Raw genomic sequence first — 12,591 nt, forward strand, 5'->3', positions numbered from 1 at the left:
GGAATCATGCTCTGAATTTCAACCCCATTTCGGACACATTCCATATCCAGTCTATACACAAAATACACACATACATTGGCCCATTATTGACCCCCTACCCCCCTTTTCCTCCCCCCAGCCCAACGGAGGGAGGTCAGGGTCCCTCTGTGACTCTGAGGGAGGCCACACCGACCCCCCCCCACAGCGCCAGAGCCCCCCCACAGCGCCAGAGCCCCCCCACAGCGCCAGCGCCCACCCACGTGCTGATCCATCACTTGCCCAAGGCAACGCACACGCCGTACACACAGGCATCGATTACGCGTCGCTGCCCATGGGGCACTCACTTCCCCTACACGACACTATGCACAAACAGCACACACACACACACACACACACACACACACATTGAGAGAGGTAGCTCACATGAGAGTGCCATGTCAAGCCAAAGTAAAGCGGCATAAAACCCTTGTGGTGTAAACAATGCTGCTCTTCGTTCCGTCAGAGCTCTCTCATTCACGCGCTCCTATCCTCTCTAATCCCCCTTTCCATAACACCAGTGCTGTCTCAACAGAAAAACAGATCAAGCTATTTGGATATACAGATTGTCTCTTGTCTCTCTTTCACTCCCTCCTCTCTCCATAATTCTCTCTCACACACACTCACACACACCTGTCTAGAGGTGGTCAAGGTGTGTCTGTCTAACCTGAATAGACCTAACCTAACCTAATCGGCAGCAATATAATAGAGCACGGAGAAGGTTGGGTTGGGCTAGAAGATCTTTGGTTGTGTATACGTTCTAGTACTGAATCTTGCCTGAAAGTGGTCTATTTCAGCCATGAAATTAGCCCACAGAAAGATAATTCACGGAAGTGAGTCAGTGGGAATTCCTGGCCCATTGTGTTCGGTAACAGTAAAATAATGCAGGGTGTGTGTGTGTGTGTGTGTGTGTGTGTGTGTGTGTTAACTACAGGCTATTGTGATTTAGGCTTCTCATACCCTGTGATGTCAGCTAAACAGCGACTGAGAGTATCTAGAGAGTGACCATTAACATAACAAGCTTATTTAGTTGTTGCAGAGCAGAGGATGCTTTCTCAGCCACCTTCAGCCAACGATGCCACGCACCAGGACAAACTGAGCAGGACAAAGTGACGTCAATGAATTAAGCGCAGTTAAGTTGATGACTCCGCTCTTTAGGAACCAACGGTAATGGTATGCTCGCGCCATACGAACGCACACCGGTTTATCCAATCGGTTGCGTGTGAATGTGGAATCACCCCCCCGTCTCTCACTCCTAACACGGTTCCTGGCTGTGACGAGCCCCCCTGTCCCCGAAGTCTATTCACCCGTGGTCGCTATAGCAACTACAGCCTCCGTCACGGTCCAGTTGGAATCAAGGGTGCGTTCGTAAATGTCTCTGTGAGAGCGCCGGAGCGCACACACTCTGGGTTCATAAAGGGGGACCAAGTCATTTGATTGGACAAGAGGCATCCATGAGTGCTGATCAGATATCCAGAGCGAGTTTACGAACGCACCCCGAGTTTGAAAACCTGCGTGCAGAGCTTGCCAATGCGCAAGCAGCCGACAAGTGCATGCGATCTAGGAACATGTATTGGTCTGACTCTGTAGCCTGCTGTAATGGCCTGAATGTTATATAAGAAGTATCTCAATCAAATCATGATGTTAAACGGATAATGTGAGGATACAATTATATTCATCCTAATTTGATTGAATAGGCCTAATAAAATGCGAAACGCAATCTAGGTGTGATCTGATGCTGAAAATGAAAGTGAAATCAATTAGTTGGGCAGCCACTTACATCTCCTGGGGACTGTCGGTTTTTCATCCTTAGATGGAATCCAGATCTTTTGGATCCTGTTCTGGGTCAGCTCTCTGGGCATTCCTTGGAGATGGAGGAAATAAAAGCGAGAGAACTGTCGGTTTCCCGGTAATATCAGCCCGATAACCGGCGGCGAGATGCCCTCACGATATCAGCCGGTCTGATCGCCGCAGTGGAATGTTATACTTGGTTCCTACTATCAATCGAAGGCTCGGAGCGCGGAGGTCTATTCTAATACTGTTCAGTCTGTACCGGTGAAATTATCTACCGCCCCGTGTCCCAAATCCTCTATTTAAACCGTCCAAGCAGGAAACAACGTGACAGCGATGACGCTCATCCCCGACTCCACCGGGGGCAGGTCGCGCGCGTGGTTGATCAGGGCTGCTGCGCCCTCTTGTGGCTGATAACGACAACCGACTCAGAGTCATTATTAGTTCTCGGCAAGATGCTCTATCATAAAATGATTATGGTATGCATGCATTGATATACCACGAAACAATTGACGATTGGGAATAGACTATGCATGTCAATATAGCCTATATTCATTCAAATTATATTCTAATTTTAACGGATTGCTGTAGGCTATGCTCTACAAACATGTTGTAATTGTATAGAATTAGTATATTAACTATTTATTCTGTAAAATATGAAACATATGGTATCAATAAATATTGTTAGGAATAATAAAAAGGGAAACATGCAGACAGCTGCACGGGCAGGTTAAGTCAGAGGGTTCTGCGGACAAGGGAACATCCCGGTGCGCGTGCAGAATCGCACGTCAACTACAGTCAACAAACTAGACATAAAGAACTCAACAGATATATGAACTAAAGGAATCTCGTTTGCAGACGGCAAATATTCAGTTACTGTGTCATTACAATTGTGATTGTTTGCACTGATGATACTGGAGCAAATAATATCATTATTCATCAGAATGATCAAATGAAGCAACATGCAATAATGACATCATGTTTAGTTGTCATCGTGTGAAATATGACACACGTCACACTGCGGCACACGTTGCGGACAGATGATACCATTACCACATTGGAGAAGTGCTTCCTAAATAGTGACTAAATAGCGAAGTGCAGTTACTGCAGAGAGCGGCACGTAGGCCCGGTGCCCTGGTTGCCAGTGCATACAATCTCTGCACAGTGCATTGAGTTGACTTACCATACTTTTTAAACTTTTTTTTATTATTATCATTAACACATTTTTATGATAGAGGGTGAAGGTATTGTCTCTAGCTTACTTGTAAAAACGTGTACATATCATTATGGCCTATCTCCACACACCTGTATACGCCTCCCCTTGTCCTCACCCCCAACTGTTTCTCTCTTGAAGCAGGTCACACACAGGTTAAGAGTCCGGGAGAGAGCACTGTCTCTCCACCCCTTCCCCACTCCTTCTGCATGAACCAAGCATGCCCTCGTCCCCCCCGCCCCCTCTCCTCACATTCGTGATCTCAACCACCATATCCCCCACCCCCCCCCCCCCCCCCTCCACACACAGCAGTCTTTCGACCTTGCTCTAATCCAAAGAGCTGTTACCTCCAGTCTGCACAAACCCAACATATTCCTTCCATGACTCACCATTTAAGCTCCTCTTTCCCCCCTACCTCAACATCCTGTACCTTAGAGCTGGACACTCAACCCCTCATCTACCCCCCCCCCCCTCCCTCTCTCTTTCTGTCCATCAGTCTGGATATGTCTCACTCTCTATAAGTGAGCTCACATTTGGGTTCAACTTACTGTTTCATAACATGCACTGAATTAAACCAGAGTGATCATGTAACTCCCCCAAGTCTTTGTCTGTGGGGGGGGGGGGGGGGGGCGTCACTGGCCCAGGACCCCCTCACTTCACTGGGGGGGGGGGGGGGGGGGGTCTGGTCCTGTGGGGAGCCACTGTTATGTCAGACAGAAGGAAACTAGGTTTCTTAGACGACGCACTGCCCTAGAAGACAGGCCGATGAGGTAACGAAGAGACTGAAGAAGTAGGAGAAGAAGAAGAAAACTCGTTTTTTTTAAAACAAAAAAGAGACATTTATTTTCAGGGTTCACTTGTACAGGATAATCTCTCATATCATTCATATCAACACAGGGATGTGGACGGTGTATAGTGAGCCTATTTCATCTCTTTTCTGTTGACATCGGGGGTTTTTAACCTCATGGCTAAACAGAAACTACAGGTGAAAACCCTTCACTAAACACAGACACATTGTGCTGGTTGATCAGAGAATAGAAAAGGTATGGGCTATATACACAGTGAGAGCTACTGGTGATTATCAGTGTATGTGTGTGTGTGTGTGTGTGTGACAGAAACCTTGAGTTCACCATCCACTCAGGGGAACCAATCCGTGTGTACGACCTGCACCGACGTTGGGGAATTCATTTAACACATGCATCAGTTGTTAGAAAGAGATGCCATTCGTAAACTAAAGTAAAGAAGGCTAAAGGATACATCTGAACGGTGGGCCATTGTGATGGTAGTCCGTGTTAAGACCTAGCATTGTCGTACCACTGCACTGCACTGGACTGGCATCTTATGAGATGCTTTTCGTGGATTTTTTCATAAAAACATTTTCTGATACAACAACACTAGAACCGTGTGTATGATTATATCTGCAAATGTCTCCCTCACATTAAAATGCTGCTGGCATCCCGAACGACATCTGTGGTTGAAGTATGGTGGAAGAAAAAAAGCGACGTTCAGATACGACGTACACCTACCTTGGACACAAGTTCAATATAGCAGGTGAATGGAAAGAACATGTTGCCACTCTAGCCACTGAGTTTACCACCAGGCTGGACCTCATTGATGTTTCACCACTTCCACTGCTCATGAAGTTGGAGGCCATCAGACAGGTCGCCCTGTCCAGAATCCAACATCTTTTCTCCAACATCCATCTCCCAAGCAAAACACTGAGGGAACTGAATGATAAAGTGGTCTCTCTGGTGAGGAAGTGGTTTGGACTGAACTCCCGTACCACCAGAGACATTATTTTCCACTCTAAACAGGAGGGGGGGTTTGGTGTTCCAAACGTGGAATGGATATACAACGCCACACGCCTCTCACACTTGTTAAACATGCTGAACAGTGATGATAAGACCGTCAGAGAACTTGCGAGGTCCTCCTTGTTTCTGGACATGAGACACCGCAAAGTTCCCGTGGCAAGAGAGGGTGAGCCCAGCTTCCTGGGCTTCAAGAGGAAGCCCAATTTCAAGATGGACACCCATTCTGCTGGTTTTGGGGTCTGGTCAGATTGGCCTGACCTCAATGACCTCTGTGCGAGGACTGGAGTTTCCCTGGACTGGGTGACGTCTGACTCAGACACTGTAACAGTGTCCGAGAATGTTATAACTGACTGTTCAACCTCAGTAAGGGCTACTGTTATTGACACAGAACATAATTTGTCACCAGACCATGCACGGAGGTACCTTGTTAGGTTACAGCACCAAAGACAGCAACAACACTGGACTGGTTTAAAACTACAGGGAAAGCTAGCTTGCCTCCCTACTACTGATCATTCTGTTTCTCACTCAATATTTAAGAACCATGGAGTAGATGAGGATATAGTCACTTTTACAGTTAAAGCTAGATTACAGGTCCTCCCAACTAGACTCAATCTCTCTCTGTGGTACCCTAACACATTCTCTCCCCACTGTCTGCACCATGATCAGAATTCAATCACTGAAAGCACTAAAAGCGTCTGCTAAATGGCAAAATTATTAAATTAAATTATGTACATCGCTAGGCATGATAGAATTGTTGACTTGCTAGTTAAGGACATGCTCTCATATGTTACACCCTCTGTTAAAACCTATAAACACACACATGTCTCAACTACCATGTTCAACCTGTGCAATAATGAATATTACTATTTTTCAAATGTTGCAGCCAATACACCAGATGTTGTTGTTGTCGATGAGGACAGTAGAGAGGTCATCATTTTGGAAGTGGGTTGCGCGTTTGACTACAGCCTAGAAGAGGCCTTTCTTACCAAAGTTGTGCAGTACCATCCACTCAAAGATGCCATTGTACAGCTTGGGTACAAATGTAAATTATTAGTGTTTATATTTGGAAGCCTTGGTAATGTCCACAGACTAGTCGTCAGGGGGTTGCAGATGGCAGGAATTCCCAAGCCTAAAGCAAAGGCTGTGGCAAAATTCTGCTCAATATCTGCAATAATTGGCAGCCGCCACATATGGAGGAGATGCTGCTACCTGTACCCATAGACAGATTGTAAAGCTTGAATTATCGAGTGTCCTATGCTGGTGCAACTAATACTGTTTGTGTTCAAGAATGTTATTGTCAAATGTGAACGCAAATAAAGATATTAAATGTGTGTGTGTGTGTGTGTGTGTGTGTGTGTGTGTGTGTGTGTCAGAGCATTAGGTCTGTTCCTGCACCCTCAAAGCGGGTCGTAGCGGTTCGGATCGACGGTTAGGCCAGTCTCAAAACTGCTCTCCCAGGTCCAACACGCGGAACTTATCCTGGTTGTAGAAGCAGGCCTTGACCACGCGCCCGCCGAAGTAGCGCCCGTTCAGATCCACCACAGCTAGGAGAGAGAGAGAGAGAGAGAGAGAGAGAGAGAGAGAGAGAGAGAGAGAGAGAGAGAGAGAGAGAGAGAGAGAGAGAGAGAGGACACAGGTCTTACGTTAGGTTCAAAACACCAGAACTTTATTTTTTATTTTTTAGACATTGTTGTCACACTCGTCGGCAATATCTCTGACATTGCGGACATCGGCGAGAAACGGAGAAAAAAAACGGGTCGTAATTGTTTGCGAAGAGATAACCGTGAACACAGAACGCGCTGTCGTTAGGAAAGACGCTACGGGATTAGGTGCATCGTGTTGTTGTTGTTAGCGTCACGTGACCGTGGCGACCGAAGCGGTGACATCACTCCGGTTTTCAGAGAGTCTTTTCCTCACAAGGACGGACCTTCTATTATCAATCACCACGCAGACGCTGTCCTGAACACAGCGTCCACACAGGCGGTATACGGTGTAACGTTCGCCCGTACAACGGAGAGAGAGAGAGAGAGTGAGAGATGCACTCTGTTCAGTGTGTTATGTCTGTGTGAGAGATCACCTTATCAACGGCTCAGGGGATGACCTCACTGGGTTGTGCGGGTCTACAAATGGTAAACGGACACACACATTCATACACCGATGGCGGCAAGCTAGCATGCAAGGCGCCGGCCCGCTCATTGGGAGCAATTTGGGGTTCAGTGTCTTGCCCCAAGGACACCTCGACAAGTGGCCAGTCGGGGCTTGAACCGCCGATCTGCCGACCTTGCGATCATAAGACGCCGACTCTACCTCCTGCGCCACAGCCGCCCCGTCTACGTTACACGAGTGACTAGTCCGCACTCAGCACATTAACCAGGAATACACACACCTTTGTGGACACTGCACCCCTGCAATTACAGACCCGGCTAGACCATTAGGTACTGGATGTATACCCTCCATTTTTTAAGGGACTGTGTGTGTCCAGTTGCCCCCCGTGTTATTGAGTGTGTCCAGTCAGTTGTGTACAGTCCATTGGCCGCCACTTTGTCCCCCTTAGAGGATGTTGTGTAACTGATGTGGGGTGTGGTCTGATGGAACAGTTGTGGTGTAATACCCAGGGGATACAGTCTCACCTGCTTTCTGATCTGGGACAACCCATTTAGGCTGGGACCCACATGAGCCTGACTCCAATGATGTAAGTCATGCATGCACGCACACACACACACACACACGCACAGACACAGACACACGCGTATGCAAACCTCTTCTGGACATACACACAGACCCACAGTAACCTTACACACCCATAAGTGGACACACACACACACACACACACACACACTGACCTTTGATGGCTGACTCGACTCTCTCAAACTCCAGGAATATCCTCACTGCTTCATCATCTGTCACCATGGCAATCTGAGGAGAAAACCTCATGGTTTAACCACAAACATGTGCACAGCTGGTTTCACAAACACCCACAGAGTCAGAGAAATAGAACCATTGGCAGGCCACACACACTCACACTCACACACACACACACACACACACACACACACACACACACACACACACACACCTCCTCCTCCTCCTCTCACCTCAAAGATTACACATTTAGTGACTTTTCCATATTTTTCACACTCCTCTTTAGTCTCCCCTTCCAGGTCTTCATCCACCTCTCCTCTGCCCACCATGTTCTGCACCAAACACACACGTTATTAACACCAGAGACACTCACATTTACATGTCTTTCAATCCAAAAATCTGTTCTCACACATGCGCACACTCACTCACCCGTAGCAGTACCACTTTAGTGGGGCATTTCAGGATCTCTGTGAGGGGATTGGCCTCTGACTTGGACTTGGAGGCGTCCGCTGATAGGACGGAAAGGAAAAAGAGACGGGTCATGTGACTTAACTGACAACTGCTCGTGACTTCAGCCTATCAAACACTGCCTTGATAGGACAGGGCTGGAGAGCAAAGTGAAGTGGTGGATTCTGGTGGAACTACATAGGAGGACTGTTCAATACAGCTTTCACCTATCCAATGACTAACATGACAGTGGCCTCACGTTCCCTTACATCTTCTGCAATTATTTGTCTGTTCGGACCCTAGTTTAATAGCTCAAGCTTGGGTTTAACATGAGCCGGTAAGGTACACTGAAATGACACATAACAGGTTATCAACCATCACAATGTAAGCCTAAAATAAATGTGGTTTCTCGTTCTGTATTAAAACTTGACCCACATTGAGATGCACCGAATGTTCTCTCTAAATGAGGTTGAGGAGAGGGGCCTGGGGATGAGGGCAGACTAAGACTGACAGCCCAGCCTCGGGACAGGCCTGGACAGGATGTGATGTGATGCGTAAAGGAAGAAAGAGGAAATGACGTCGAGCCAAACCTGTAGCCCCCAAACCCCAGCCTGAAGGCTCAGCTGCAGCGGGCTGGCTGGATCCTGCTGCTTAGAGTGACACACACACACACACACACACACACATAATGAACATAAACACACACACAACCATGATCACATAACACACAAATGTTGAAGGTTAGAGACCTAAAAAAATAAAAAATACATATGAAAACTGAACATTCACTAAGGATGATGCAACAACACAGCCAAGAAAACATACTCTTAGAACTTAGAAACCAAGACAGTTTATTCCAGGCCTATGCTGTGAGTACATCATAACAACAGCAATCTGGACAAGCTCACAAAACATGTGAGTGTTTTGTGCAAGTGCAAGTTATCTTATTGAGTAGAGAAAGTGGATTAGAGACAGAGACTACTGGTACTACTGAGGAGATAATGGGGAAAAATAGACAATAGTGTAGAAACAATGAATAGGAACAATGGAAGACGTGGTGGATCATGTGCATCATGCAAATTAGAGGTAACAAGAGAAATAGGGAGAGAGAGAGAGGGGGGGGGGGGGGGGGGTTAATAGTTAGAGAGGGGGGGGTTAATAGTTAGAGAGGGGGGGTTAATAGTTAGAGAGAAAAAGGAGAGCTGTGAGAGTGAAATGAGAGAGAGAGAGAGAGAGAGAGAGAGAGAGAGAGAGAGAGAGAGAGAGAGAGAGAGAGAGAGAGAGAGAGGGGAGAGAGTTTGAGACAGACAAGTGTTGAGTGACGAGGGGGAGAAGTTACGTTTCTCGGCGGCGTCTCCGATGATGATCTTGCCGCCCCTCTTGCTGGTCTTCTCCACGGACAGGGCGGTGCTGAGGCCCTGCTCGTGCTTGCCCAGCCCCTGGCCCTCCCTGAAGCCGTACTTCTGCATGATCTTATGGGCCACCGTACCTCTGGGGGGGAGAGACAGGGACCGACAGGGAGGAGGTCAGCGTGTGTGACGTGTGAGACTACAGAGAACAACACTGCTTAGAATTCTGTTATCGCTTGGACTGTCATCCTAAAATGACATAAAGCACCGTACAGTGTGTGTGGAGGGTGTGTGTGTGTGTGTGTGTGTGTGTGTGTGTGTGTGTGTGCATGTGTGTGTCAAGCTCACCCCATGTTGGCCAGGAATGAGTTGGTGGGTCCGGGTGGGGAGCGTGGCCGGTCTGATTCTTCAAACATGGGGGGGGGGATGGCTGCTTTAGACACACGGGGGGGACGCACCTCATCCTCATAGGGGTACGAGGTGGCAGGGGCTGAGGGGGGGGGGGGGGGGGCAGAAAGAAAGACAAACACACACACTCATAAAAACAAGAGGAAGGCAACAGACTGAATACACAAGCATGGCATCACACTTATATTTGAAAACAGTGCCATCTACTGGACAAACACCAATACTACATCATGCCCCATTCACACAAGCAAACTCTGCACGGCCCATACCAGGGTCTCTATCCACAAGTGACGAGGGAGGGGCGATGGCAGCTCCACCCATACCTGAGAAAGAGAGAGAGACACACTGTTAATTCAGAACACTACAAGGGCAGCATCCAGTGACAGCGAGTGAGCGAATGAAAATGTGTGTGCGCGCGCGCGTGTGTGTGTGTGTGTGCGCGTGCGTACGTGCGAGTGTGTGTGCATGCGTGTGTGTGTGAGAGTGTGTGTGTGTGTGTGTGTGAGAGTGTGTGTGTGCGTGCGTGCGTGCATGTGTGAGTGTGTGTGTGTGAGTGCATGCATGTGTGAGAGTGTGTGTGTGCGTGCGTGTATGAGAGTGTGTGTGTGCGCTTGCGTGCGTGTGTGAAAGTGTGTGTGTGTGTGCGTGCGAGAGTGTGTGTGTGTGTGTGTGCATGCATGCGTGTGTGAGAGTGTGTGTGTGTGTGCGTGCGTGCGTGTGTGAGAGTGTGTGTGTGTGTGTGTGTGTGTACAGCCCTGGCCAGTTGAACCACAGACACTCACTCCTTTTCCTCCTCTCCTTCTCGTAGTCCTCCTCCTCGTCTGACTCTCCCTCGGCTGTCGGGAAGCGGGAGAATCCGCTCGGAGCGGATCCGCCGCCACTCTCGTGCCGATCTTTCCTCTTCCTGGACACACAGACGACACAACAACGTGTAAACAACACATGAGGCACAAAGGGAGAGCACAGGTCATCAGGTGGTCATCGATAGGTCCACATTTCTCCCGTACAACGATGTGTAGCGTCAACCCCATTATGGTAATATGACTGTGTAGAGGGGCAAGTAGTGAGTAGTGAGCTTTTCCTGTGCCCCCGAAAGAGTTTCTGCTGTGCAGTGACGGGATCCCGTACTTCTCTCTCTCCTCAATCTCCTTCTGTCGCTCCTGTTCTCTCTGCCTCTGCCTCTCCTCCCTGTGTCGCTTCAACACCTTCTCGTAGTCGTTGGGGAACATGGGGTCGTACTCGTCAGCCAGGGGGATCAGCGCGTCCCCAGACGAGAACCCTCCTGGCATGGCATCCTGACAGAAACGCATGCACGCAGAGTGAGAAACGACACGTTCAAACAGTAAGAGAGGAATATCCCACACCAACAAACAGACACAGACAGACAGACAGACAGACAGAGAGAAATACATGTGCAGAACAAATACCCCTCACATATCAGTCACACACACACATTGTCACACACAATACAACACATACAAGCAACCAACCATTACCTTGAGCCCTACTGCAACGTGTGGGGGGGTGTCTGAGATCTGTCTGTCATCAATGGTACCCCCTCGCTTTAAGTCAATGACAGGAGCCAGTACAGTTGTCTGCTTCATCCGCTGAGTCTGAGGGAAGCACACACACACACATCATCCGTGGATTACCTTCATTATTCATGATGAAGAAGCATTGCATTTTCATCTGCACTCGTGTCTGGGCGGGGATCCCTGTTCAGAAAACGGGGGATCCCCCTGAAATGTAGCAACTGAAATGTTAGCTCATTGTTGACTGGATCCACATCCAGCCTGGAAATAATAAGCAGGCACTCTGTGACCGCCCGTGTTGGCGTTGAAACCCACCTTGGCCTGCGTCAGAGCAGCCTTCTTCACTTTCAGCTGCGACTGCAGAAGCTTGAAGTTCTTGGACCAGCCTTCGGTCTTGGTGTCATTGGTCGCCACACTCATGTCGTCGTAAAGCGACATGGTTCAACTTCCACAGTTCAAGACTCTCCTAGCTGGAGAAACGGAGCAGGTTTAGCAACGTCAAGACAATAATACGATATAGCTATAATACAATAACATGATATAGTAATTATTATTACGTTAGTTATACTGCGACTGCCTAACAGAATAGAATCATCGCGGCCAGAACCAGCTGGCTAGCTAGAAGCTAGGAGCTCACACATATGAATTGGTCTTTTCTTTCCTTCTAACAGGTTTATGTTGAAGACTAGAGGCTGAACGCGTTCATGATTCATAAAAACATAATGACCTTGTAACAAAATAAGAAATAAATATGCACATAAGACGTTTCCTCGAAATCGAAATGTGTGCCTTAATGTTTAGCACATAGCCGGAGCGACACACAGCATGTAAACTACACAAACGACGTCATCAACGATGGCCATCGAACTAAGAAGAGGCAGCGTTGCGCCACCTAGCGGTCGGAAGACCGACCAACTCTAAACGAAACTGAAACGACAAGACAACTGTCACTAATGGGCTGTCAGTCAATCACCACCCATAGGCCTACGGTGGCTTCGGTAAGTATGAATGAATGGTCTTTATTGTCATTGTAACAGGTACGACATTTTAAGTATTCAGACCCCTTCACTTTTTCCACATTTTGTTGTGATATAGACTCAACTTAAAATGGATGAAATTAATTTGATGTATGTAATTGATTTCTATGCAAACCAGAGACTATC

At 47.9% G+C, this 12,591-nt stretch overlaps 2 protein-coding genes across 3 annotated transcripts in view; both read right to left on the reverse strand.

The window, feature by feature from the left end:
* The window catches only part of pfkfb3 (6-phosphofructo-2-kinase/fructose-2,6-biphosphatase 3), a gene marked incomplete at both ends in the record, with an annotated part of 8,407 nt that extends 6,530 nt beyond the window's left edge, over nucleotides 1-1,877 (reverse strand). The window contains one exon of the mRNA XM_080537844.1: nucleotides 1,796-1,877. Coding sequence (XP_080393970.1) covers nucleotides 1,796-1,877 — 82 coding nt within the window. The remainder of the gene's footprint in view (nucleotides 1-1,795) is intronic.
* A 2,009-nt stretch (nucleotides 1,878-3,886) lies between these two features.
* Nucleotides 3,887-12,251, reverse strand: rbm17 (RNA binding motif protein 17). Of its 2 annotated transcripts, none has more exons than XM_080537846.1 (13): nucleotides 12,156-12,251; nucleotides 11,744-11,898; nucleotides 11,393-11,509; nucleotides 11,025-11,191; nucleotides 10,679-10,800; nucleotides 10,166-10,219; nucleotides 9,837-9,978; nucleotides 9,479-9,630; nucleotides 8,730-8,786; nucleotides 8,122-8,201; nucleotides 7,926-8,024; nucleotides 7,674-7,746; nucleotides 3,887-6,374 (listed from the first exon to the last, which is right to left on the reverse strand). In XM_080537846.1, the coding sequence occupies exons 2-13, from the start codon at nucleotides 11,864-11,866 to the stop codon at nucleotides 6,271-6,273; spliced, it is 1,290 nt and encodes a 429-aa protein (XP_080393972.1). In that variant the 5' UTR covers nucleotides 11,867-11,898; nucleotides 12,156-12,251; the 3' UTR covers nucleotides 3,887-6,270. The 2 variants fall into 2 exon arrangements, with proteins under 2 accessions (XP_080393972.1, XP_080393971.1); XM_080537845.1 differs by having other exon boundaries at nucleotides 8,730-8,789.
* Between the last annotated feature and the right edge of the window lie 340 nt (nucleotides 12,252-12,591).

This window comes from Nansenia antarctica, assembly GCF_963989245.1.
Source record: "Nansenia antarctica genome assembly, chromosome: 8".
Lineage (NCBI taxonomy): Eukaryota > Metazoa > Chordata > Actinopteri > Argentiniformes > Microstomatidae > Nansenia > Nansenia antarctica.